At 42.8% G+C, this 27,980-nt stretch overlaps 1 protein-coding gene across 3 annotated transcripts; it reads right to left on the bottom strand.

Annotated features, from left to right (window-relative positions):
* Positions 1–27,980, bottom strand: Cops7b (COP9 signalosome subunit 7B). 3 transcript variants are annotated; one of them, XM_047547586.1, is made up of 7 exons: positions 27,824–27,980; positions 20,840–21,017; positions 17,924–17,999; positions 15,207–15,295; positions 13,101–13,303; positions 11,064–11,169; positions 1–1,698 (listed from the first exon to the last, which is right to left on the bottom strand). In XM_047547586.1, the coding sequence occupies exons 2-7, from the start codon at positions 20,999–21,001 to the stop codon at positions 1,540–1,542; spliced, it is 795 nt and encodes a 264-aa protein (XP_047403542.1). In that variant the 5' UTR covers positions 21,002–21,017; positions 27,824–27,980; the 3' UTR covers positions 1–1,539. The 3 variants fall into 3 exon arrangements, with proteins under 3 accessions (XP_047403542.1, XP_047403541.1, XP_047403543.1); XM_047547585.1 differs by lacking the exon at positions 27,824–27,980 and adding an exon at positions 23,533–23,682; XM_047547587.1 differs by lacking the exon at positions 20,840–21,017 and having other exon boundaries at positions 27,824–27,952.

Here is a 27,980-nt window from a genome sequence, read left to right as displayed (position 1 = left end):
TGCAGGGAGTGCCACGTTTATTAATAATAGAACCCCCTTTCCACAAAGCATGTGACCAGGGAATCATGAAACACTTTTTGGGAATTAAACTTCACTCACTAGGCATGGTGTTGTACAGGCACACAGACCAACAGGCAAGGAACATGAGAACACCGCAACATCTGCTGGACATTCGAGGACAAGGAGAAACCCATTTTTTTAACCACCGTAGTGTCTCATATCCCTGAACCACCCTACTCCCCTTCACTCCAGATCTACCAGCTATGCAACCCCACACTCCAGGCACATACAGCAAATCTACACTTTTATTTTTCTGTTGTTCTAAAATGTGCTTTCCTCAATGTATCAGTCCAGGACTTTCACCTCCCTTTATAAAAACAAAACAAAACACACACACATACACACATGCCACCCTCCAACCAGGTGAAATATCCCCGGCGATTAGTCTATAACAAATATTGACACAAGGGGAGAAAAAAGTATGTTGAAATGTATTAGAATTAACCTGTACAAAAAAAAAAAAATTAAAATATAACCTGAAACTGTTCAAGTTCAGAAAATCTAGTCAAGTCCTTTTCTCTGGCCAGGAGTATGCTGTCATCAGAGGGCTCTGGGTCACCAGCCAAGGAGGGGTGGGAAGGAAGAGACAGAAGCAGCAACAGTCCTTCACCATACTGAGGGGCCCCGACACCACCATCCCTACCACAGGGGCAGCCAGGAGGTATGGAAGGTCTTGGGAGAGCAAGTGCTGGCAGACGACCCCAGAGAGCAGCCAGGCCTACACACCAAAACAAGGCCGAGCAGTCAGAGGCAGCAGGAAGAGCAGCCAGCAAAAGACACCAAGCTGGGAGAAACACTTCTGCCACCAGCAGACCCACAGCACCCTCTGTTTGTGCTCAGACACCAGAGGTTAGTCAGCCCAGCGCTCCCAACTAATGAGAGATCCAAGCTGGGCTTAAGAGGCTGAAAACCCGCAGGTTTAGTAAACACAGCCCAGCATCACATCCCTCCATGGTTGAACTGGAGCTGCCAACAGGGCTAAGGCAGGAGAGGGAAAACAAGCATGTGGGTACCTGGCTAGAGAGCGCCTGCACCATCATGGGGACGGTGGTACATGGGGCTGGAGAAGGAACGCCCCCTCCTCGCTCAGAGGGGCCTCCTCCGCAGTCATCCCTGTGGGCCGGTTAAAGCTGCCTTCGGCTTATGACCAGCCTGACAAAATGTCATGGAGCAAAAGAACAACTGGGAGGAGGACGAGCCCGTACAGAGACAAGAGCCTCCTGGAGGGAAGCGGGCAGTGTCCACCCTGTTAGGATGGCATCCACAGAGCCCCTGAGTCTGAGGGAACAACAGGAAGGAGGGAGTGGGTCGGGAAAGGAGTCATGGTTTTGCTGGAACGGTACCAATGGATGGGGAGATGCTGGTGAGGGGACGGGCAGGTCTGGAACTCACAGCAGGTAGAGAAGGGAGGAAATAGGCCCTTGGTGTCCCCTCCCCACCTGACCCAGGCCTGGTGAGTGCCAGCTGCCCCAGCCGGCCCTAGTGGCGGCTGGAGACCAGACCTTTCACTTTGGACATCTTCTTGGTGGGCTGCCTCTGCTCAGCATGAGGGGGACACTCCCGCTCAGCTAGCTGCTGCTCCATTTCCTGAGCCGAAGAGGATGCAGTGGCTTTAAGTGTCTTCTTGATGTTGGTAACCTGGAGAGAGACAGAACTGGATGTGAGCATCCAACATGCACCACAACTTGTTCTCAATACGATGAGGCAGAGAAGCAGACAAAATCATCTGCAAGAAAATCTACAATAGGGGCCTGGGTTGTGGCCCTGCGGCAGAGAGCATGCCTAGCATATGTGAGGCACTGGGTTCAATTCTCAGCACCACGTATAAATAAGCAAAATAAATAAATATATAAAGGTCCATTGGTAACTAAAAAAATATTAAAAAAGAAAAGAAAATCTACAATGATCTTCAGAAACCAGATGACAGAAACAAGCAGGAGCTGCTCAGGGAAGGCAAAACTGTGGGCCAGACCTGATTTCTTCAACAAGACCCCTAAGGCTCAAGAAATAAGATCGAGAATCAGTAAATGGGATGGATTCAAACTAAAACTGAAAAGCTGCTTCTCAGCAAAGGAAACAAACAATAACGTGAAGAGAGAGCCTATGGATTGGGAGAAAATCTTTACCACATGCAAATCAGATAGAGCACTAGTCTCCAGGATATATAAAGAACACAAAAAACTTAACATCATAAAACAAACAACCCAATCAATAAATGGGCTAAGGAACTGAAGAGACACTTCACAGAAGAAATACAATCCATTGACAAACATGAAAAAATGATCTTCATCTCTAGCAATTAAGAGAAATGCAAATCAACACTAAGATATCATCTCACTCCAGTCAGAATAGCAATTATCAAGAATACAATCAACAGTAAGTGTTGGTAAGGATGTGGGGAAAAAGGTACACTCACACATTGTTGGTGGGACTGCAAATTGGTGCAGCCACTCTAGAAAGCAGTATGAAGATTTCTTAGAAAACTTGGAATGGAATCACCATTTGACCCAGCTACCTGACTTCTTAGTCTATACCCAAAGGACTTAAAATCAACTTATTACAGTGATGCAGCCACATCAATGTTTACAGCAGCTCAATTGACAATAGCTAAACTGTGGAACCAACCTAGATGCCCTTCAATAGATGAATGGATAAAGAAACTGCGGTATATATACACAATGGAACATTACTCAGCCTTAAAGAAGAATGAAATTATGGCATTTTCAAGTAAATGGATGGAGTTGGAGAATATCATGCTAAGCAAAGTAAGCCAATCCCCAAAAAAAAACCAAAGGCCAAATGTTTTATCTGAGCCATAAAGGGATGGGGGGGCGGGTGCAAGGGAAGAATGAAGGAACTTTGGACTGGGCAAAGGGAAGTGTGGGGAGGGGCGATGGGGGTGGGAAAGATGGTGGAACGAGACAGACATTATTACCCTATGCATGTGTAAGATTGTATAAATGGTGTGACTCTGCATCGTGTACAACCGAAGAAATGAAAAGTTGTATTCCAAAAAATAAAAAGTGGGGCCAGGCCTGGGGATGTATCTAGTGGCAGAGCACTTGCCTAGTATGTGTGAGACTGTGGGTTCCATCCCCAGTACTGCAGGAAGGACAAAAGAAAAAGTGAAACCAATGCTTTCTTGGTTAAAACAAGTAGAAGTGGACCATCTAGCAAAGCAGTATGACTCAGAAGGTAACAGAAATCAACACTGAAAACATCCTTAGAAAAAGAAGGGCGAGCTGGACGCAGTGTCACCCGCCTGTAATCCCAGCAGTTCAGGAGGCTGAGTCAGGAGGATTGCAAGTTCAAAGGTAGTCTCAGCAACTTAGTGACACCCTATCTCAAAGTAAATAAATAAATAAATAAATAAATAAATAAATGAAGGGGATGTAGCTCAGTGGTTAAGTATCTCAGGGTTCAATTCCTAGTACAAAAAAAAAAAAAAAAAAAAAAAAAGGACAACTGAAGCATTTTATACTCAGCTAACTGTAGACAATGTATAAAACCAAACATTTCCATGAGAACTTCAAACTTTTTTTTTTTTTGGTACAGGGGATTAAACTCAGGGGCACTCGATCACTGAGCCACATCCCAGCCCTATTTTGTATTTAATTTAGAGACAGGGTCTCACTGAGATGCTCAGGGCCTTGCTTTTGCTGAGGCTGGCTTTGAACTCGTGATTCTCCTGCCTTGGCCTCCTGAGCCACTGGGATTACAGGCATGCACCACCTTTGAACTCTTCTTGAATAAACAACTAGCGCATGAATTTCAGGCAAATAATTGACAAAAGAAAACTAACGAAAAGAACCAGCAAGTGTTATCACTCCACTGTTTGCAGCATGCCTTTTTTCTGTTAACAAAGTAGGTGCTCAAAAATATTCAAGCAACATTTTTCCATGTCAACACATGTCCTCTTGAATATCTGTGTACTACTGTGCTGTAAATATTCTACCATTTAAAATTAGTTCCTGGTTTGTTTTCTGGTGTGGGAATAAAAGGCCTTCTATGTTTACCTCTGCATATACTCTGTGAAGATCTGCGGAAGGCTTTCCAGATGAAAAGGGTTACACATTTTACATAGAATCAGGACTGCTTAGCTAAAGCGCCCAGAGTCAGAAGTGTTTCAGAATTCAGAGTTTAGCAGATTTTGGAATATTTGCATATATTTTACATATGCTCAAAAATTTCCAGATTTTGGAATGTTTCCAATTAGGGATGCCTTCTGAAAACTGACAGCACCAATCCACGGAGTGTGCACTCCAGTGCAGTGTCTGTTTACACACCCATCCCTGAACAACAGTCCTGACGGTTTTTACATCTTTGCTCTTCAGCTCACCGAAAGGAACAAAACGTGAAGGAAAAGCAGGCAGAGGAAGGAGGTGATAGGGAAGAGTCCACTCAAATGTTAGCCTTCTTTAAAAACCAAAAACAAAAAAACCAAAAACACATATTAGGAAAAAAAAGAGAAGGATACTTCAGAGTAATTTGTATCTTTCCTGTTTGATGGTTTCCATATTCTCTGAGAAGCAGTAGATTTGGCTTTCTACAGAGCAAAAGAGAGTAGGCAGGATCAAAAATTCAGAACAGTCAAAATATCAAGAGCTTAAGAAAGAAACAGTCCAAATGCAAATATCAAATAATGGCTATGAAAGTGAGAGAAATACTCAGTTCCAGGAGAAGAGCAATCATCTGCAGCATCAACCCAACTAGACTGGAGGTGGTTATTTGTTGTCACTGTCATTTTGTGAATAGAGAAACAACCACGCCCCAAACTGCTATAACCTACCAACATCTGAACCTTTCTGCCAGGAGAGTCACAGGACTGGGGCTGGGACAGGTACTACGGCACGAGCTCTAAGTCAAGTTTGGGTGCACTAGGTGCTCTGCCAGGCCTGAACCCCTAACTCAGAAGCCCAGACAGTCCTCCCTCCCAGTGGTTCCCTGCTGTTTTGGTGGCTCTGCCTCAGCAGAGTAACTGGGGGAGCTGGTGAGGGAAGATAACAGGGCAAGCAGGTGTACCACTCTTTACGAGATCTGTTATTGCTTGTTTAACTTCTAGGCCTATTTTGATGGCCTTGGAGGAGAAATTTAAAAATGTGATTTCTTGGGTATCACTGTTTTATAAAATAACATTCCAATGTTTCTGTAGTTTGATATTCTTTCTAAACATTAGGAGGAATATTAAAATCTTATTTGCATGCCAGTCACCTCTGACTTCCAGTGTGAGAAGGTCCTGCAACTGAGCAGTACCTGAGAGGGTTTCTTTTGAGGTTTCCTCAAAAGCTGAAAAAATTTTAATCAAGCAAGACAATAGGTTTCTACATTGATTAAGTTATCTTGAGATTTACTGATAGTCTCTTGACCTCTACATGAGTTTAAAAAAAAAACAGGTAATCAATTCTTGGTTATTCTCAATCCTTTGCGCCATGTTTCTATAGCATAAAGACATTTCGAGTCTGTCAGAAATTAAGAACTGGTGCCAGGCTTTGTGGCACACACCTGTAATCCCAGAGACTTGGGAGGCTGAGGCAGGAAGATTCCAAGTTCCAGGCCAGCCTGGGCAACTTGGCAAGACCCCACCTCAAAATAAAAATTGTGGCTCAGTGGTAGAGCACCCCTGGGTTTCAATTCCTAGTACACCTGCCCCAAAGCAAAGTAAAAAGAAAAAAATTAGCATCTCTCTCTTTCCTGAGTGGTCTCAGGGGACCAGGGCTAGCTTTGGACTCAAGAGTATCTGCATCCCAGCTGAGCAGTCAGTCCCTGACCTGGCAGCCAGGGGCAAACCCTATCTGGGCACATTCATTCCCTGAGATAAGGTTCCCTGGAGGCCTCTGCAACTGCCCACAGTGCTCTGCTATTTTTGCTCTCTGGCTGTATGTACACTTGTTTCCGTCAAAGTTGAGTATGTCAGGTGTCATGTCTTCACACAGGAACCCACAGGTTCTCACCGCAGCTTCTAAGGCAGCCTCACACGGGCCCTCCTCCTGACTACACCAGCACTCGCCATGAGGGTAACTCAGCCACCCCATCTCCGGAGACTCAATTCTATTGGTTCGAGAGCCTGTCAAAAGCAAAAAACAAAAGCAGGGACACCCTCCCCTTCACTAAGATGCCAGCTTACCTTCAAGCAGCTTTCCCTTGTGGTTACTACCCTCTTGATAAGCTGCTATTCTGGGTGCTTAGTGACCCTAGTATGCAAGAGACTTGGTCCTGGAGAAAAACTTGGTTCTTTTTCTAGTTTTAAACACCATTCAAGATCTGGTTCCTTCCTTCACTGCTCCTCAACACAGACCCTGCACACCAGCTACACTCACTGCCCGTGCCTGCCCCCACACACACTTGGAAGCAGTCATTTCATCTCTGCCTTCCGCGACCCTGCAAGTCCAGCCTGGGCAAAATGCCTCCTCAGCCAGCCACCCTGACCGCCTGGAGATTCAAGCTCCTCTCCCACACCACACTTCCGGACCACTCCACCCCACGCTCAGCGGCCGCTCCCACCTGCTCCTCCCCAGCCGTGCTCTTGTTCCCAGCTTCAGCCAGCACTGGTCTCTGTGTCCCACACACGTCTCCTCCTGCCAACAAGATTGCCGATAGATGTGTACGTCCTCTACAGCAGTATCATGCAGAAGCGAAATGTAAACAGACACCAGGGAAAAAGAGGCTTCTTGGGCAAGTGTCCCTTATGCACAAGAAACAAGGCCTAGAACTCCATGAAGACAACCTCAGGAGGGCGTGCTGTGGCCCCACCCTGGGTCCCAGTGTGACAGATGCCTTGCTTCAGTATCAGCTATATCACTGGCTTTTTTTTTTTTTTTAAAGGGCCTCGTGCATTCCAGGCAAGCACTCTGCCACTGAGCTACATGCGCAGTCCTATGGTTGGCATATTAAACATACGGAACTCATGAAGAGGACTGCTAAGGTCAATCAAAGACTCTTAGGGTTAATGGGAATATTAGAGCCAGGTGCGGTGGCACTTGCCTATCATCCCAGTGACTGGCTGAGGAAGGAGGATTTAAGTTCAAAAGCCAGCCTCAGCAACTTATTGAGATCCTGTCTCAAAACAAAATAAAAAGGGATGGGATGTAGCTCCGTGGTAAGAGTTTGCCTAGTATGTGCACTGTCCTGTGTTTAATACCCAGTACCACAAAAACAAAAAAGAAATCAATTAACATCTGCCAGGAGCTGGGCAGGCTTAAGTGTGGCGCTCCTTCCAGGACTCCAGGCTGGCCCTGAAGGGAGGTCCACTGATTAAACCTGTTTCAACCTTGTAGACTTTGAGATGTCTAAATCCTCTTCCACAGAGCCCCACTGAATTGATGACAAATACCCCACAGACTTGTCTTCTTTGGCCTAAATCTGACAAACCCCTTCTGATTTTCCTCCTGGAGGGGCTAGCTTAGAGGCCACCCCTACCCCACTTACCCCCAGATGACCTAGAGTTTGCTGAGCTCTTCAAAACATGGACCTCAGGAATTTTCCAGTTAAGATCCACCTGCTGGCAAAAAATGTGGCCAGACTCTACTAGAGTCTCTAGTAGAGACCTTAAATATTCAGGCAAAAGGAGAGAGAAGAGCTTTCTAGGGTAGGAAAACTTCCTTCAGCTGTGGGGCAAAGCAAATGCAGACAATAGGAAATAGAACCCACAGATAGAAAAGTGCTACAAAGAAAAGGAGCAGCAGGAGCTGGGCACAGTGACACATGCCTATAATCCCAGTGGCTCAAGAGGCTGGGGCAGGAGAATCACAAAGACGAGTCTAGCCTCAGGAAATTGGTGAGGCTCTAAGCAACTTAGTGAGACCCTGTCTTAAAATTAAAAATATAGGGCTGGGGCTGTAGCTCAGTGGTAGAGCACTTGCCTAGCATGTGTGAGGCACTTGGTTTGATCCTCAGCACCACATAAAAATAAATAAAATAGAGGTATTGTGTCCATCTACTACAAAAAATTAAAAATACAAAGGACTGGGGACGTGGCTCAATGGCAAAGGACCCCTGGGTTCAATCCCCAGTGCCAAAAAAAAGAGAGAGAGAGAGAGAGAGAGAGAGAGAAGCAGGAGATGTGGACAGCCTGTCCAACAGGTTCCAAGGCACACTATTAGCACCACTGTAATGGCCAGCAAGCTCAAGATTTGTCACTGACTTAGTGCCTGGGGATTTTCTACATAAGAAAACAGAGCCTTCTTTAGTTTTATTACCTATATGAATTGAACATAGCCTATTTTATAAATGTATAACTGCAGTTATATATTAACATTCCACAGAACATCAGACACAGGCACATTCAACTACGAAGAAAACTTCCTTCTAAAATCAAATGAAGAGTTGCTTTGTGAACTTCTTTCCCCTCCAGAGCACTTCCTCAGAAACAATGAAATAATGAAATAATGTTACTGTTCTGTACCCCTGGCCTTGCTGAAACTGTAACTAAATATGTTACTTATATAAAAAGGAAAGAAGATTCTTTGGCAGTTTGTAATAGGGCTATCTTCATTCAGAGGGAAGGTTCTGGAAGGTACAACTCACCAGAAGAAAGCTATTGTAAGATTTTTGGGAAAAATTTCAAGTTTTGCCCTTTGAGAATAGCAATGGAATTTAAGGACCAATGAAGAAAAGATCACCCATTCAATTAAGAAAATGCCTATAAAAGGCCAAGGGTAACAGAAGCATAAATATAAGCAGGATATAACAGAACTACCTTTGTTCTCTGAAGATCTGTTCTCTTTTCAAGTCAATGAGCATTTGGTGAGCACCTTTCATATGTCTCAAGCAGCGGATGATCAGCACCTACCCTGCGCCGCAGACCACACAGACTGAACAGAAAACGACCAGGCTGAGATCCACTTTCTCTTGTCCTATCAAGCTGTTCCAAGTTTTCTAGAAGACTACTAAGTCAACAGATCATTTTAAATAGCGGCGGAGGTGGCCTTAGTATTTTTACTCAGATCTTTCTCTCAAACCTAAGTCCTTAGCGCCGCCTAGTGGGCACCAGGCTTTACTAGCAGGGGTAGCTGTATTTTCCAAAAACTGGCTACCCATAACAATTTGCAAGTGTCGGATCACTTAAAAAAAAAAAAAAAAAAAAAAAAAAAAAAAGCCATGATTTGAAGAGTATACATTGTTGTGAAAGAACAGAGCACAGCAGCTCACACTGACCCAGTGTCTACAACAACTCCGTGCACACTCGCCTGTTTTAGTGTCTACAACTCCATGCACACCCTATTTTTGTTTTGTTTTTTTTGAGAAAAGGAAAAAGAAGCTTCACTGCTTTAATAGTAAAGGAGAAACAGAGATGACTCCTATCCCAGAGGCTGTGATTCTCACACCTGCCTTTCTTTTGTCTGATGCCAGTCACTGAAAGAAACCTTGAACAGTTTAAAATTCTAAAACTAGCGTCATTCATCTTTGTCAATGACCACAATGATGCCCCCTCCCTACTCACTTTCCACCACCTGCCGCAATCAGCAACAGTCCAGCACGAAGGCAACCCATGTCCCCTGCTAGATTAAAGGCTGTAGGTTTTACCTAGGTTTCCCTGAGGCTAGGCCTCCAAAACTCGTTTTTCTTAGGATTTCATTTATAGAGAAAAATAAACAGAAAAGAATGGTCAACCTGTCCTACATTGCTCACATCTCAATCTTAGGTCAGATGGAGGCCACATCATCAGGAAGATGGCTGACTAGCTTATTAGTGAAGTAGTAGGCTTAATGTCCTGACTTTGACTTTGCTAATGTTAAATTAGATGTAGTTTATCCTTCTTGGATTAAAAATGTGCCATGAACTGAACATCCAGAGTGTATGTACATGGGGAAGAAGATATCTGAAATAAATTAGCACTAGTTCATGAAAGGCCTAGTTCAGCAGTGCACTGACAGACGTATATGGTATTCAGTTCAACATCTGAGTACCTACTGTAGTTGAGACAGAGTACAAGAGCCAGTTTTATGGAGATAAATAAGCACAGGTTTTCTTTTCTCCAAATTCACAAACCTCTTTGTGAAAAGCACATCTATTCATTTTTTTATGTTCCTAAAACATACCTGGAATTCTGAGCCCCTCTCAGTCATACTCTTAAAACAACTGACTGTAAAAACTCATTCAATACCACTGACATTTCAGGCCCCAGCCACACTAGAAAAGGACTTTAAATGCTAAAATGAACCGATGCTTTTGATCTTAAGGGCTCCACACATCATACTATAGGCACACAAATGCCCAGAACACAAAGGTTGGAGCCTGTGTGCATGCAAGAGGGTAAAAGTGTCTTGGACAACTACACATCACTAAAATCACACTCACATCTTTCATTTTCGTTTCATGCACTGAATTTTTCCCTTTTTTATTATGAAACATCATGAAATTAAAAGTGTTTGTATATGGATACAGTCTAGAATAAAACACTCTGCACCTGCCACACCACTTAAGCAGTACCAGGCCTTGAAGCCCGTGCCTCCTCCATAGCTGACAACCACCATCCTTTTAGCCACCCCCACCCCCAGAACCCAGGACCTGCATGCTTGGCACTCTACCACTGAGATATATCCCCAGATCCTTCTAACCGTTTGTTGTTGCTGTTGTTGTTGCAGATGGACACAATACCTTCATTTTATTTATTTATTTTTATGTGGTACTGAGTATCGAACCCAGTGCCTCATACATGCTGCCACTGAGCCACAACCCCAGCAGCTTCTAACCAATTTTAAGATCCATCCCCAAATGTGTTTTATTTTGCTCTACAGTTGTAAAGACATGTGTATCAGAGAATTACAATCTTCTCTGCAATTCAAGTCTGTACACCCTGAACTGACCAAGAATCAGAAGAGAGAAAGAGAGAATCAAAATCAAGAACTGTGTCCCACTAATTCCTATGTTCCAGCACCCAAAACAATGTCTATTTGGGGGGACTGCTTGTTTTGGCCACACCAAGGCTCACAAGATAAAAACAAAAACACTACAAAGAACAGCCAGGTGCACCTGGAGAGAAGCAAACATTCCCTCCTGTTTACCTCTGCCTCCACCTGCTGCTGAGTCCGGTGGTGGTTCTCTTTGTACTGGTTGGCCCTCAGAACCTGCTGCTCGATGCCCAGCAGAACCGCCTCACAGCCATCACACCTGCAACAGAGAGCACCAGCCCGGAGCTGCCAGGAGGCCCAGAATCTCTCTCCCAGCCTTGGGAACCTCTTTCTCAACAGGCCTCCCTACCACCTTATGGGACTCTTGCCCCAGCTCGTTCAAATACATTACACAGAAAAGATGGGAACAAACGTGGTAGTTTGTGGGTACTTCCTTGGAATACAGCTCAAGTTACACAGAAAAGATGGGAACAAACGTAGTGGTTTGTGGGTACTTTCTTGGAATACAGCTCTCATATCCAACTTCTGTAGACCATGGGAAGTGGTTTTACAGGCTGTGAGACTGGAGGTGGGCAAGACGTGACAGGTTGCACTAATCATCCTCCTCAACAGGGAAAAAAAAATTCCCAAAGCATCCTTTTTGGAGATTACCCCTTTCCTCAGAAACTGAAGTTCCTTCCCATCATACCCCTCCTGTTGGCTCACTGTTATTCTCCCCATTGTGATTTGAATTTGTTTTAAATAAAAAAAATTTTTGAAAGAATAACAACAATGAATATTCATATCCCCTCCATTTAAAATTCAATATCATATTTGTGGAACCTCTCAATGTTGCAATTCTGTTTCCAATCGAATGCCAAACTGCAACAGGAGTTCTAAGGATCTTTCCTGGTGAGCACTCTGGGCCAGGAGTCAGGGTATCACATCCTGGCCCAATGTACGAGGGGCTTAAAACAGGAAAACCAGGCCCTGGTTGTGAAAACCATATGAGCCATGTCAAAACTGAACTGGAATAGACAACTTTAGTAGGATCAGACATCTAGACTTTGTTTGCTAGACAATTTTTGTGTAGTATTTTTTAAGTTTACTTTGATATAACAGTTTAAGAATCTTTGAAAGCTCCTGCTTTTCTTCTTCTTTTTTTTTTTTTTTTTTTTCGGTGCTGGGGATTGAACCCAGGGCTATGTGCTTGACAGGCAAGCACTCTACCAACTGAGCTATCTCCCCAGCCCAAAAGCTCCTGCTTTTTGTCAGACATTGCACGGGGAAGGAGTGTGGGGCCACACTTGGGACAGATGTAGTGAGAGGAGTAGGCAGCACATGCCTGAGGTTTAAGAATAGTGTCAATAAGGGAAACTCAGAGGGCATTAGACCCCAGAGATCAAAGGTGGGTCATTCATCACTGGAAAGAATCCAGGAGATAAACGAGATCATTTGTTTTAAGGAAAACAAGTTGCCTGTCCCTCTGCATGAAGCCTGCCTGCTCACAGACTCTCCTCACCTCAAATTCTACTCTATTCCCAGCCCTCCTTCAAGCCTCACTACAACTTCTCTAAGTCCATCCAGCTTTATAAACCCGAAATCATTTAAATAACTCCACAATAAATCCTTGTAGAATGTGTAACAGCTCTTGTTAAATATCAAATTTCATTGAGAATACAGCCAAATGCCCCAATTCTTTTTATATATCAGGAATATAGTTATCAAATATTCTGTGTGAGGCTGTGTTCCAAATCAGAACAACCCAAGCCTTATCTTCAATATCCCTCCCAGTGTTTCACAAACACCAGCTCAGTGTTATAGACTCTGAACAAAGGTTTTCTTATCCGAAAACATCTCACAAATACTAACTTCCTGAGCTTGGCCAAACTTTGAGTCTGCAACTGCAAAGTGCAGGATGGGTGTCACGCAACTAGGATGAACGCTCCCCTGCCAGGTCTGAGTACTTCAGAGCCCACTTGTTCAACAACCCTCAGCTGCATTTAAAGCAAGAACGATTTTACAGTGAGGCACTAGAAGGCTTGAAATGATTCCTACTACCACACATCTGTGATCACGAATGCAGCCCCACTATCTGGTGCGCTGTCCTTTGGCCCACACCAAGACCTCAGCTGACTCCTGGTGATCGCATTTTTGCATGTAGGGGGACAAAGGATAAGCTAGCTATCCCCCTCCTTCTTTCAGCCTTACCATTCATGCAAGGTCTTGACGATATTATTGATATCCTTCTTCCGGATGTCACGGCCAATGCAGAAATCCACTTCCAGCAGCTGATTTCGCTGGTCCAGCTTGCCCTGGATGATGTCGGTGTAGACAGCCTCTATGATGAGGTCTTCTAATTCCCGGAGATTCCTCATTTCCAAATCCTTCAGCAGCACAGAGTAGGGAATACACTGTGGATAAGGCCATGTGATAGTTATAAAAACCACCTGGTAAGCATTAATGAAAACGTAGGTATTATCCACCCAGCCAACAGCTGACTTTGGGCTCAGATAATGCAGGTCAGTGATAATCATTAATGTCTAATATGACAAAAGTAGAGAAATGAACTGCAGAACCTGTGACAAGACCCTATGGCATCCAAGAAGGTGCCCTCTTAATTCTTTACATCCTGGACTTCACCCAGCCTTCAGTTTTCACACCCTGGAGCATACTCTTACAGATCCGAAAGATTCCTTTCAGAGAAAAAGGAAATAGTCCACATGTGCCACGCTGCCACCTTCAGGAAGCTTGCATATTTTGCATAAAATGCCAGATTATCACAAACCTCCAAGAGGTCCCAGACACTGGGGAGAAGTGGCTGCTTGCCCAGCAAAGTGCTAGCAAAAAGATTTGCAGGCCATCACTCTTCCTACAGGTGGCCAGGGGAGACAGCCAGTAAAGAAGGCATCTTGAAGCCTGCACCTGTTTTCTCAGATTTTTCCAGCCAATGCAAACCCCCAACGAGTCCTTTATTGGATTGTACCAATATTCTGCATGACTCCAAGACAACATAATACCTAAATATCCAGTTTTCTGCAAATCCTGCCACATTACTACAGTTAGTTTAGAAATAAACATAGAAATCAAACTTGTAGACACACAGAAAGAAGAAAGATGCACACAGAAAAAGAAACACAGCAAACACACCCAGAAGGGCTTTCCATGACTAAAGGCATGCCATCCAGGGATGGTGGGTGGGCTTACAATGATAAGCTGCAGAAAGAAGAAAAATCATCCTACCCTTTACCACACTCGAGAAGTCTATGATCAGGACAAGAAAAGGTCAGGTCTTCATTTCCCAAAACAGGATCCCCTGAGCTGGTGATGTAGTTCAGTGGTAGGCCCTGAGTTCGATCCCAAGCACCACCAAAAGGGATTTAAAAAAAAAAAAAAAAAAAAAAAAGCTTCCCACTTAAAATGAGTTCCAGAAATTTGTGAATAGATCAGATAAAATAATTTCAGCAACTGAAATGCATATGTATCTCAAGAACACATACGTATCTCAAGTGCAATCAAAAAGCAAACTTTTTCAAAAGCATATTTCCACAAAAACTTAAGAGGCTAGGATTAGGCAGAGAATCCAAGTCAACTATAAATTAACGGAGTCTAAACTATCTTTATTAATGACTGGGAGCAGCTGGCTGCAAGGCTTCTTCTAAACACACTGGGGCAGAGAACTCAGAGGTATGGTGGAGTGGTATCTTACAGAAGGATAGAGTATAAAGTTAGCATATGAGAGGAAAATTCAAATTAGTTTAATTGACTTTGAAAATTAAAAAAAAAAGGCAGTATATTAAAAATCCACCTCTCTAGGCTGGAGGTATGGCTCAGTGGTAAAGCATCTGCTAAATATGTGCAAGGCCCTGGGTTTAAATCCCCATACACAGGAAAAAAAAATTCTCTCTCTGTAAATCCAATATACCAAGATTTTCTTCCAACATGGGCACAGTTCACTGTGCACCAAGCACAGAGGTAGTTAACTTGCTGCAAGATACCCTGCTGTTTGAAAAATATGTATCTTTAAACAACAGTCTCCCTTAACATGCCAAATGTTCAGGTCATGTGATGACTCATGGCATGCCAGAACAAGACCTGCTGATTCAGCCCCTGCAGGGCAAGCTTTTGTGAATGCAGGAATGGGGAGTAACTGTTTACACCACTTTGTTACCTTTTTTCTCTTTTTTTCTTTGCCAAGTAAATTTTATGTATTTAAGAAGCAACTCTACTGTGAGTAGATGGGAGTTCCCTCATTGATGCCAATAAGACAACTGACTCGGGATGTGGAGGAAGGCAGGGAAGGATCTGGGACTGTACCTTCATTCTTGACGCCAAGCTCACGATGGTAAGATGTTTCAGCTTGTTCTGCTGAGCTGTACTCAGTTCTGGCAGGCTCTCCTTGTTGGCTGCTCAGTCCCACCCACCACAAAAATTAAGACAAAAAATAAAATTAAGATATTTTATGGAATAAGCTCATCAACTCCCCACCAATTGTACTACTAAATCACTGTCATGACTCTGCATTTATTCACCGGGCAAACATTCCACGAGCACCTCCCATCTTCTCTGAAAGACAACATGCTTCCAAAAAGCAAAGACCAGTCTATACACAAAAGGAGTTAAGTCTCCTAAAAAGTCAGGCACAAACAAACAAAATTATCTTAAATGGAATTATCTTAATGGAATACTGCTTGTGCCCCTTGTGACACTCGATTTAAGTCCAACGTATCTTCACTGAGCATCTATTCTATGCAAGGTAATGTCTTAAGGGGAATCAAGGATGAAGAAGAAGGGCTTTGTCAGGGCTGCTGGGCCACACAACTCCAGGAACTCCAACCACCTACAGCCATGCAACTCTTTGGCCCTGGACTCGTCCTCGGTCTTATAATTAAATGTTTCACTAGCTACAAATGCAAAGCAGAGTTACCAGAAGAAGGATACAAATTTCCAAGAGAAAAGAAGAGAGGGAGAAATAAACAAAAAGGGAGGGAGAAGGGACAGAGGAGAGGGAGAAGGAAAGGGGACAGTGAGAATAATCTCATCTGGGAGGTACAGGAGATGAAAGAAAAGCAGGCTTCATGAAAGATATGGAGTTTGAGATGAGTCTTGAAGGATGAGCAAAATTTTAGTAAATACTAATGATCACAGCAGTGGGGGCAGGAGGGCAGTAGTTGCAGATGATATACAGAGCACATGCATGCATGTGAGCGCGCGCGCACACACACACACACACACACACACACACATCCAGTTAACATTCACAACAAACCCAAGACAGATTTCAAATGTCTTCAATTCCTTTAATGTAATTCTGGATTCCAAAAAGCTGAACCCAAACTGATTGCTTTTTTCTTAAGCTGGGTGCTGAAATTCACATGGTGGCAATTCCTGTCCTGAGAACAAGACTGAACTGAGGCTGGCTTTTATCGTGTTTGTTGTGAATATTTACTTGATTTGTTGCAAAACTGTGGATGTGTTCAACTACAGATGCTGCCCACATCCTTCTGGGAATGTTACATAAAAAGGCAAACACATACTACCTTTTCCAAGTCCACCAAATTTTAAACTGTTAAAACATCTAGCCTCAAGGAGTGTAGGTGAGGAATTATGGAATTGTATTACTACTCTCAATTTACAGCTAAGAAAATTGAGACACATAAAATATTTAATTTGCTAGAGAACACACAATAGCAGAAGTTGAGTTAGAATATAGGCAGTCTGGTTCCAGAGTCTGTACAATGCTGCCTCCTTAGTGAGGACAGAAATAGGACACATTTACTGGAATAGACGATCAGAAAAATGTGATGTAGGGGCTGAGGGCATAGCTCAGTTGGTAGAGTGACTGCCTCGCAAGCACAAGGCCCTGGGTTCAATCCCCAGCACCAAAAAAAAAAAAAAAAAAAAAAAGAAAAAAGAAAAAGAAAAATATGATGTACCAGCAAGTGGCAAACTGTTCAGTCTGACAGCACAGAATAAGTAGAAATGACCATTTAGAAAGGAGGGGAAGTCAGGGATAAAGTAGGGAAGGCCTGAGCATCAGTCTACTTTCATATGAAAGAAAGCAAAAATAGAGAGGGAGAGAGGAAGAATGCAGGGGGGGGGGGGCTGTAAGAGAAAGAGGGGGGAGGGGGAGGAGGGAAGGAAAGGAAAGGAAAGGAAATCCAGGAAAGTTGTTTGGGTATAAGGTAAGTTAGCACTTGGATATGCAAGTCCCTCATTCCTGAAACTTAAGATTCTAACTTAAAACAACTCAAATGGGCTAGGAATGTATCTCAGTGGTAGAATAGGAGACTGTGAGATAGTAAAAATGAGTAAAGCCAGGTATGGTGGTGCACATCTAATTCCAGCAACTCAGGAGGCTGAGGCAGGAGAATCACATGTTCAAGGCCAGCCTGGGCAACTTAGCCAGACCCTAAATAATTCAGAGACCCTGTCTCAAAAAAAAAAAAAGGAAGGGAATTAGTTCAATGATAAAGCACCCTTGGGTTCACCCTAGTACCAATAAGTAAGTAAGTAAGTACAAAATTTAAAGACTTGTGAAACAAATGAAGGAAAAATATGAAATTGTATATACAGAGTCAAGCATAATGGAAAACAAGTCTGGCACTAAATGCTACCAATAATTAATGGAGGTACAACTATAAGTAACTTTTAAAATTTATTTTTCAAATATTCTTCAGTATGATATTATTTTGATAACATTTAAAACACTGAAATATCTTACAAATGGGTATTCTGACATTTCATCACATACCAAGTACCCTACAATACCAGTCTCAAGAATCTTATGTGGAAGATAAACAAGGGCTTTGTTTATGGATGAGCATACACACAGCCCCCATTTTCCCTGATGGGAAACAAAAGGTAAGAAGGCAAATCCCTTTTGTGAGGTCACCTGCAGACCTCAGTAACATGAGAAACAGCCCTGTCAAGAACTCCCCATACACACCCACCACACTTTATATCTAGAACCTCAATCACCCTCCAAATGGAGTGACATAGTTAAGTCTTCTGAAGGATCTTAATCAACTCACCTATGTAATCTGGGTATGTTCCATAGGCAAACAGGTTCAGCAACTGCAAATAAGCAGCATTTGCTCCTTCTGCAAGCTGAGGAGGAAAAACAAAGTTCACTATAGACCAAGCTATCTACCAATCACTAGAGGGCTTAAACAGAGGTGGGTGACCATGTGCCAAAGATATCGAAGTCCCTGGGGTCCTTTCCAATTCTGATTCTTTGGGAAAAAATAAGTAAGATTATTAAAGGCCCAAATTCAATGTTTCTCCCTCAGGAAGACATTTTATACTACACATACACGCCCCAGTAGCTGCTTCTAACACACACACACATACACACACACACACAGCATTAAGCACTGGAAACAGTTCAACTTTTCTCAGGATTCCCTTTACATTAAAACAAAGACTGGGCCGGTGCAGAGGCACATGACTATAATCCTAGCAACTTGGGAGGCTGAGGCAGGAGGATTGTGAGTTCAAAGGCAGCCTCAGCAACTTAGTGAGAACCTGTCTCAAAACAAAACATAAAAAGGGCTGGGGATGTAGCTCAGGTTCAATCCCCAGTACCAAAACAAAGAAAGAAAGACTGGAACAGTCCTGTCCATACAACAGCTCAGTAGGCTGAGAGTCACCATCAAGCCAACTGAACACAACTTAGCATTAATTCCAAGTTTCAGAACCACATGCGGACTATGAACTCTGGGGAAAGAGTAGCACAGCAGAAGGTGTGAAAGAAACGTCAGGCTAGGACAGAAACGAGGGTATCAGGTGGCCCCCAATACAAATTTTCATTAAAATTACTTACTCTTCACTGAAGTTGATGGCAAAGAGCCACTGTAGAAAAGCCAAAGAGCTACTATTCTGCTTGGAACTGCTCTGCTGTCAGTTACCTTAACTAGGTGCTTCTTTTACTACAAACAAGGTCCTGTTACTTTTCCGATTTACCAACTCAGAAAAATCTAAACAAGAACAATACTACTACTGCTCAGTTTTAGCAATTTAAAAAAAAGTTCCAAAAAACAAAAAATAAATTAAAAAAAATTCCAAGAACCATAATTTCAGACCACTAAAAGGCAGCTAGCTTATTTCTCAGCTCATAAATGGAAAAACACAAACTTACTGTTTGCTAAGCATAACAGTAAGAACTCTACCATTCTATACCTCACTCTACCTTCTCAGGTTATTACAAACCTCCAGAGGTCCCTGAATCAGAGTTGGAAGAGACATGTAAAGGTCACCAAATCCAGCCCCCAACTTTTCAGAGAGAGAGAGTTAAAACATTAGCTAGAACAGACCATTGTCTCTAAAACAGATACTATAAAACTGGCCTAAGCCCATAAGGTCTTGCCAGCTTTAATTTCCATCTATTTCCTCTTAACCAGTCTTGCACAGTTTCAGAATCAATGGCTTGGCATGTTCATTCAGGTTTTTCATGAACCTACCTGAAGGTCATCTCTTCTGTTGAAAAGTAAGTCCAGTTCTCTCAAATCTTCCCTCTCCCCCAGCCCAAGTATTAATTTTCCATTTCTGGTAAACTAAATTTTCACTGAAAGCCTACTGTGTGTCAGGCTATGACACACACACTCCAAGAAAGCAATGGTGAGCACAAGTCTTATCCTCACGGAGCTTACAGTACAGCAAAAAATACAGACATTAAGTAAAAATTTACAATTAAAAAATAAAGTGGCTCTCTCATTCCATTTCTGGCCAGCAGAGGAAGAGAAGTCATGTGTGGGATGGTCATAAGGAACTACTCCAGTCTCCTGATGAAGAAGAATAAGCAGACATATAGCACCAAGCCCAATACCCTTAAGTCCCACTGCTGTGGTTGTAACTGACTGTGGGCAGCTAATCGCAAAAGTGTCATGATGGTCATGAAGGCAATGATCGACACAGTAGAAGTCAGCCACCTCTTAAATGTAGAACACCACCACCAAGAACGCAAAGGCCACTCTCAGAAGCATCCAGCACATGATCTGCAAGAAGTACCACACCTGGATCTGCCCATAGTGGGCATCCTTCAGTCAGCACCATTCTGAGCCACCAAAAATCTGTGATGGTGGGGAGAAAATGAACCCATCAAGCAACACATCAAAGCTTCTGAGAGCTCCCTTCTACAGCAAAAACATGCCTGCATTTCTCTCAAATAAATAAAAATGCAAGTGCCTAAGTAAGAAGTGTAAGTTGCTTTCCATCTCTTTGTTCCATTTGGTCATTCTTAAAATAGATCTCATTTTTGAGGCACACTGACCAAAACAGATAAAACAATCAAACAAATCGACAAAGCAAACTGGAATACTTCCTTGCTTTAATTTTCTTAACTTTTTTCATGTGTATTTTTAGTTGTAGATGGACATGATATCGTTATTTATTTTTCTACATGGTGATGAGAATCAAACCCAGGGCCTCACATGTGCTAGGCAAGTGCTCTACCACTGCCACAACCGCAGCCCTATCTTTCTTAGCTTTTTAACACATCCATGTTAGCGCAACATTGCCCTTTTTCACAGGAACAATAACTTTCCTATTCATGCCCATCTCATGTTCAACACAGCAATCATTTTCTGCTATGTATGTCCCTGACTAATCTTCCCTCTCTATATTGTGCTGGAGGATTTTTGTTCCTCAGAATGCCTGAAACTAACCCTATTAAACATCAGCCCACACTTATAGCACCATTTGTACTTTTTTGCTATCTTTCAGATAACTAGCAACCCAATCTAACTTTACCCAAGGGGCTAATATTGAATAAAAGAACCCAAGACATTATCCTTGATCTCTTCCCCTGCCCCACCAATTCCTATCACTCCTTTAATAGAGTACCCCACAGGTCCACGATACTTCAGCAGTGAAATTCCTTGGAAACCTGGAGAGTCACAGAAAGGTTAAGAAAAAAGAAAACAGACAAATTATTTGGAAACTGCTCTTACCTCCTGCACATTGGCCAACTCCAGCAGCTCTCCAAAGACATAAACTCCAGGAGCTTCCAATACCTGGCTTATGAGAGCAGTGAGAGCTGAGCCACTGGTACCTTTGGCTAATAAAATAAACTGTTCCAGAAGGTTACTTGAGGGTTTTTGTTCACCTGCCATTCTCTGACCTGGAGATCTGTTCAAAAGAAAAGTGTGTCAGTCATTCTTCCTTCTACTTTCCAAAGTCTGTAGTTTTTTAATGCTGGACCAGACACCAGTGTTTATAAAGATAAAACAGCTCCTGAGTCCAAATGCAATGAACTTTGTGAGATGGGTGAGGTTCAGCCTGAAGTTAAGGGGATTTTGTCCTCAATTCCAAGTTTGAAACACACTTTATCTAAGTCACTTCCCCATCTGTCCCTCTCCCAGAGGTATCCTTTATAGGCCCTTAAAGACTACCATGACCTAAAGAAACACACAGGAGTTTCTCCATACTTGTTTTATATCTACCTCATTTATAAATTCTGGTTCAGAGACAAAGGATATTGCCCATTAACAAAGGTAATTCATTTCAGCTTCCTATGTGTTATTAGAATCTCATCTACATACAGAACAAGATAAAACACAAACAGCTTACAAGAACCATGCTTCATTTAATTTAAAAAGTAATTTAAGGTCTGGGGACGTAGCCCAATGGTACAGTGTGTGCTTTGCATGCACAAGGCCCTGGGTTCCACGCCTAGCAACACACACACATTATTTAAGCATTGGGAAAGGAGAAAAACATTGTAAACGATAAGCAACAATATATTCAAACTTAGAAAATACTGTGTAAGCCCACAGGGAAAATTCCTCCATTTGGTCTCTTAATGATATGTGACATTTTACTAAACATAACTCAAAATCTGTATAAAACTTCAACAATAACAGGATTTGGGAAAACAATGCAGATACTATATTGCCATTCCCAAGACATTAGGTTCAGGAAGGCCCCTCAATTTTGTAATCTAATTACATATTGGGTGTATTTGGACACACAACATACCTACTCGAGTCCCACATAAGCAGAGATTTGTCCTTCACAAATGATGAAAACTGGGGAGTGTGGCAAAATGAAGGAAAAGAGTTATGTGTAGTAAAATGAAGTAAAGAACAATTTACAAAAGGATAATCTGGTAAAAAAAAAAAAAAAAAAAAGAGGAGCACTCTTTCATTGTTGGTGGGATTATAAATTAGTATAGCCACTCTAGAAAATCAGTATGGAGGTTCCTCAAAAGGCTAGTAATAGGGCTGGGGATATAGCTCAGTGGGTAGAGTGCTTGCCTTGCAAGCACAAGCCCCTGGGTTCAATCCCCAGCACTGCAAAAAAAAAAAAAAAAAAAAAAAAAAAAAGGCTAGGAATGGAATCACCACATGACCCAGCTATACCACTCCTCAGTATTTATCCTAAAGAATTAAAGTCAGCATTCTATAGTGATCCATGCATACCCATGTTTATAGCAGCACAATCCCAAACTATGGAACCAGCCTATGGAACAAATCCAAACTACGGATAAACGGATTTAAAAAAATGCATGTACACACAATGGAGTTTTATTCAGTCACAAAGAATGAAATTCCATCATTTGCAGGAAAATGGATGGAACTTGAGATTATGTTAAGTGAAAAGAGCCAAACTCAGATAATCAAAGTTGTATGTTTTCTTTCCTATGTGAAAGCTAGAGAGGAAAAAGTAAATAAAGGGGGGAGGTCATGAAAATCCAAGGTAGATAAGGCACCAGGGGGAGGAAGGAGGGGAGGAAAAGGGGAAACAATGGGGAACTGCAATGGCCAAATTATATTGTTTGCATGTACAAATATGTAACAATAAAACCCACCAATATGTACAACTACAATGCACCAATTAAAAAATATGGAAACAAATTTAACAGATAGTTTGGTACAAGAAACACTTATGTTTTCTTGTGGACTCAGACAACAAAACTGCATCCTTTCACATTATTATTAATGCTGCCTCACTTAGCAGCACCTAAAGTCCTACCAGAAAAAGTGTTAACAATGAGTTCTGAGGAGACAAAAGAAAGAAAGAAAGGGGAGAGGGTGACAGAAGGAAGGGGAGAAATGGGGAGGAGGAGAGGAAGTTAGATGACGGTGGTAAGGAGAGGAGAGGAAAACTGTCTTCCAAGTGGACACGTGTGAAGAGACAGGTGGGGATCTAGGCAAAGAGACTAAATGGAAGGAGCTGGGGGTGGAGAGGAGGTAATGAAACGGGGAGAAACTTCGGTGCAACCCAAAGATCTCAGATTAAAGTGCAAGTGTGTGGAGAGAGTTTAAGAAGACGGTGACAGTCGTTAGCTTCTGGAGTCAAAGGCCCCCTAGGAGGCTAGCGACCCAGCGGAGATGAATTCCCAGCAGAGGAGGGCGCTAATTTGATGAACCGGAGAGGGGCAAATGGGCGGGCTTTGGGGGGATGGGGCAGCGAAAATAGCCGCGGTGCGGAAGCGGAGGGTCGCAAGCTGCGGTGGTCTCAGGGCTGGCAGCTTGCTTCAGGCAGGGCCGCGGGCGTGGAGTGAGGAGCCGCGGGGCGCGCTCCCGGGGCGGGGGCGGGGCGGCGTGGCTCGGGGTTTTTTTGGCAGCCGCCGCCAAGCCGGAAGTCTGGACGAGACTGGAGCGTAGGCCCCGGCGCGGCCTACCCTCTCACCAGCCCCTACCTGTCCCCGACGCCTCTCCGTATTCTTCGTGGCTGGCTCGGCCTCCCGGCGCCTGACCGCAGGTTGTCAAGCGTCCATGATCAGCCCGGCGTCCGGCGTTTTTCTACCTCCGCCGACCCGTCGACCGTGCGGTTCCCCCGGAAGCCTCCCACCGCGGCACTCGAGTTCCACCCACACAAGGTTCCCCGCGCCGCGTTCACCGCCTCCGACCTTCAGTTCGAAACCAGAGGGAGTAGAAGGTCCTGGATGGGCTGCAGCCCGGGAACCGGGACGGGAGGCGAGTAGAGAGGGGCTCGAGGAGAAGAATGCGGCCTAGATAATACTGGGACCTAAACCACAGCCGCCGCCATCACCATCCTGGACCCGAGCTCACCCCTCTGCCTGAGCTTTACCCCAGGAGCTCCCTGTGGCAATTGCACCTACCCCTGGGCACAGTGAACCATTAAGCCTAAAACAACTACAATTTATTGAGTATTTTCCCCATGCACTAGGGGCTTTACATGTATTATCTCGCTGAATTCTCATAAAACCATGACCTGTAATTCCATTTTTCAGGGAAGCTAAAAGTCCAAATGTCAGTAAGTGCCAAAGCTTGCTTTGGAGTCTGGGCTGTCTGAGCCAAAGACGATATCCTTGACCTCTATTCAAAAAAATGTTATTAAATAAACAGGAGATGGCTTGGGCCAACAATAGTTCTGTGACCAAAATGTCATTCGTGGCATTGCATTTGGTGCTAACCAACTCACCAGGGAAGATGGCTAAAAAATGCCACATAACTGAACGCTTGAACTTATTCTTTTAGATTACATGACACAGATCGTCAGGTTTCAAAATCTAGAAAAGGGCCCCCTTTACTTATTGTGCATTATAGTGTAGAAATCAGAACAATGCTATGAAGTCTAGGACCAACTAATTGATTCATTTACTCGAAAAAATTTATTTAGTGCCTTTTATGTTCTAGAAGGTTACTGAAAGATAAAACAAGTTTCTTGTGCGCAAAAAGCTCCAATGTATTAAGTGCTATGAGAGGGATATGAGAGGGATAGGCGTCACCAAATAGATTTGGGAAGAAAAAAACAATCATTTTCCAGGCAAAAAAATGAAAGAAAAGAAGGTAGTGACCATAGTCACAGAGCCTTGCACTGTGCAGCATACACTGATGCAGAAAAGGAACCAAAAGTGACTGGAACCCAGGTTTCTGGTATGAGAAATGAGGGGTGCATAGCTGAAGTCAGGTCATCAAGGGTCATGGAATTTACATGCCAGGTACTATACCCAGTAAAAGTCTAAATACAGCAAAGACCTTGGAGACCTCACAGCCCACTGGGTGAACAAATAAGACTCACCTGACTGTGGCCTGGGGAAGGGTGATTAAGGGTGGGCATCTGGAGGAGATCAGGCTTGAGTTAAATCAGGAAAAATGAATAAAAGCAGAAAGGACATAATCCAAGTCAAGGGGTTTTTAGTTTGTCTTAAGGACAGTGAGGAATTATTTAGGCTTTTAAAGCTGGGAAGAAGTAGGAATAGCTCATTTTAGAATGGCTATACTAAGTGCTACAGGAACTAACTGAAAAGAACTAGAAGCAGATGCCTTATTTCAGATACAAGACTATAAGCTCTTAAACAAACATACTGGCAGTTGGAGATGAAAAAGGAGACACTGTTGGAGACATTTAAACTATAAAATCTATGAGACTTGGTGACCAGTTAAATGAAGGGAGAAGGAAGGAGAATACCCAGGATTCTGGCCCAGGAAGCCAAAGCTGTCTGACAGTGGTGTTAAATGGGGCAATGAAGGATGAGGGGCAAGTTTAAGGGTGAGAGAAAGATGACTGAGTTCAGTGTGAGCTTGTAAATATTCTGGCAATCCCTCTGCTTCCTCCAGAATAACGTTCATTCTCCAAGGCTGCAGTTTAAGTCCTTTGCAGTATGCCTCCCTTCTAATAGTTCCAGCTTTGTCTCTTTCCACCCGCTTCAGAGGTTGAACTCTAGGCCTTCCAGTGCCCAACATGAATTCAAACAGGCCTGTGCCCAGGCTTGCTTTCTCTTTTTTGCCATGTTCTTCTCTCACATTTGCCTGTAAAAATCCTACTAACCCTACAACCAAAACTTTCTTAAATTTAATGCAAAGAGTATTACATAAACACTAAACTATTATACTTCATTGTAATTAAGAATTTGTTTCAAAAGACACTGGTAAGAGTGAAAAACAAACCACATCCTTGGAAAAGATATTTTGCAAAGTATGTATCAAAGCATTCTATATCCGAACTATGTAAAGAACTACAAATCAGTTAGACAAATGGCCCAATTTTTAAAAGTGGATGCTAGACATGGTGGCACATGCCTGTAATCCCAGTGGCTTGGGAGACTGAAGCAGGAGGATTGCAAGTTCAAAGCCAGCCTCTGCAACGTGGCGAGGCCCTAAGCAACTCAGTGAGACCCTATCTCTAAATAAGATACAAAAAAAGAGCTGGGGATGTTGCTTGGTGGTTAAGTGCCTCTGGGTTCAATACTCAGTACCAAAAATAAATAAATAAATAAATAAATAAAAGTGGGCAAAATACTTGAACAGTCACTTCACAAAAGAGGACTTTCAAATCAGCAAAAAGCATATGAAAAGATGCTCAATGTCAGAAAAATATAAATACTTTGATGAAATGCCACATTAGCCAAAATGGCTAACATTAAAGACTGACAACACCCTATGCTGGCAAGGATAAGAGGCAACTAGAATTCTCTTACATTGCTGGAGAAGGCATAGATTGTACAATCACTTTGGAAAACTGGCAATATCTCTATTGCTGATCATACACATACTCTACAAGACAGTGCCTTCTTTCCTAGAAATATGTGCTCATGTCCACAAAAAGAAACATACAAAGGTTCATATAAGAATGTAGCTTTGTAATTAGCAGCCAGAAAAATGATAACCCAGATGCCCATCAGCCTATCAAATAAATTGTGATATATATATATATATATGCATACTAGTAACCAAATGAAAACAAATTTTAAAAAGGTATACATACCATGGATGAATCTCATAAAAACACCAATGAATGAGAAAAGCCAGACATACATTATACACACTGTATGAGTGTAAGTGAAATTCAAGTACAGACAAAATTATCTATGGTAATAGAGCCAGAAGAGTGGTTATCTCCAGATGTGTGGATGCAGTACGGATTGAGAAGGGGCACAATGAATGCTGGAAATGTTCTCTATCTTGATTTGGGTGATGGCAATCTGGGTGTATACGTATGTGAAGATTGTTCCTCTACTGCATGTATGTTTTACCTCATTGACAAAAGCATCTAAGGATAAAACTTTTAATGCAGAAAAAAACCCATCCTTCAAGTTCAAATGCCACTTCTCCATAAAGTTTTTTAAGCTATTATAAATCTCCCCAACAGGACCTCTGTGGCCTACTAATGTGATTTCTTTTATGCATCGCAATTTATCTTAAATCTCAACTGAGTCTCCTTATTTCCCTAAATCAAAGGTTATCTTCCTAGTGACAGTGATCATGCCTTTCACCTTTTACCCACTCAGTGCCTGACAAATGACCGAAGCTGAAAACATGTTCATTGAATTATATGGGAGAAAAAATTGTGTGTGTGCTCAGATGGGTGAGAAGAAGGACAGAAAGAGGAACGAAGGCCTAGGAAAGAACACAGGAGATCTCCAAGGAAATTGTGGCTTACATCAATTTTACCTACTTCCTGAAACCACATTAAATGTCACCTTGAGTGACAAAGAACAAGTCAAAACACCAAGTCCTACCTAGACTCATGATAAACAAATATCACACTTCCTCACTTGCAGGAAATTCACTAAATAAATGCTTACCTAATTCTGGGTGTTTCGACCCTGGATGAAGGTTGATTTCCTGTTCATCAAGAATAACAATCACATTGTCATACTGCTGAAAATATCACTTTCCTAGGGGGACCCACACTCTGGGTCGGCAGACTTAGGGCCGAATTCTAACTCTGCCCCAACTTGCTAGAACTATGATCAATCTTTTGCCTTGCTGGGCCTCAACTTCCTCACGAGTAAAAACAACAGGGACTGGATTAGCACATCCTTTAGTGTCCCTTCCCGTATTGATATTCCGAGTATACACAATCGGTATATTTCCCAGTCCAAAGTAAGAGTGCACCAGAAAATCCGGAGAAACACTTAAAAGACGCCCCAATCAACAAACGAACACGATTTGAGGAAGTCATTTTGTTCCACAATCTTTCATGGTTTAATCAGTGTTTCTGTTTGTTGTTTGCAACCTTACCATGATTTGCAGGAGACTTCTGAGTTCCATGTAAACAGAAGTTAATTCTCTGTGGGTTGTCATCTTCCTGTGAGAGTAAAGAGGGTCTTCTCGTCCGGTTTCAAGCCTCGGATTCAGAAACCACTAACCCCGCCGGCGGGATTCCGAATTTGCGCAC

This window comes from Sciurus carolinensis, chromosome 3 (genome assembly GCF_902686445.1).
Source record: "Sciurus carolinensis chromosome 3, mSciCar1.2, whole genome shotgun sequence".
Taxonomy (NCBI): domain Eukaryota; kingdom Metazoa; phylum Chordata; class Mammalia; order Rodentia; family Sciuridae; genus Sciurus; species Sciurus carolinensis.
The sequence above is the reverse complement of the archived record's forward strand: the minus strand, read 5'-3'. Positions and strand labels throughout refer to the sequence as shown.

Coding starts and splice junctions, on each gene's coding strand:
- Cops7b (XM_047547586.1), bottom strand. CDS start 21,001: ATGGCAGGTGAACAAAAACCCTCAAGTAACCTTCTGGAACAGTTTATT. Junction 18,000..20,839: donor AGTTGGCCAATGTGCAGGAG/GTAAGAGCAGTT, acceptor TTTCCTCCTCAG/CTTGCAGAAGGAGCAAATGC. Junction 15,296..17,923: donor AACATACCCAGATTACATAG/GTGAGTTGATTA, acceptor GGGACTGAGCAG/CCAACAAGGAGAGCCTGCCA.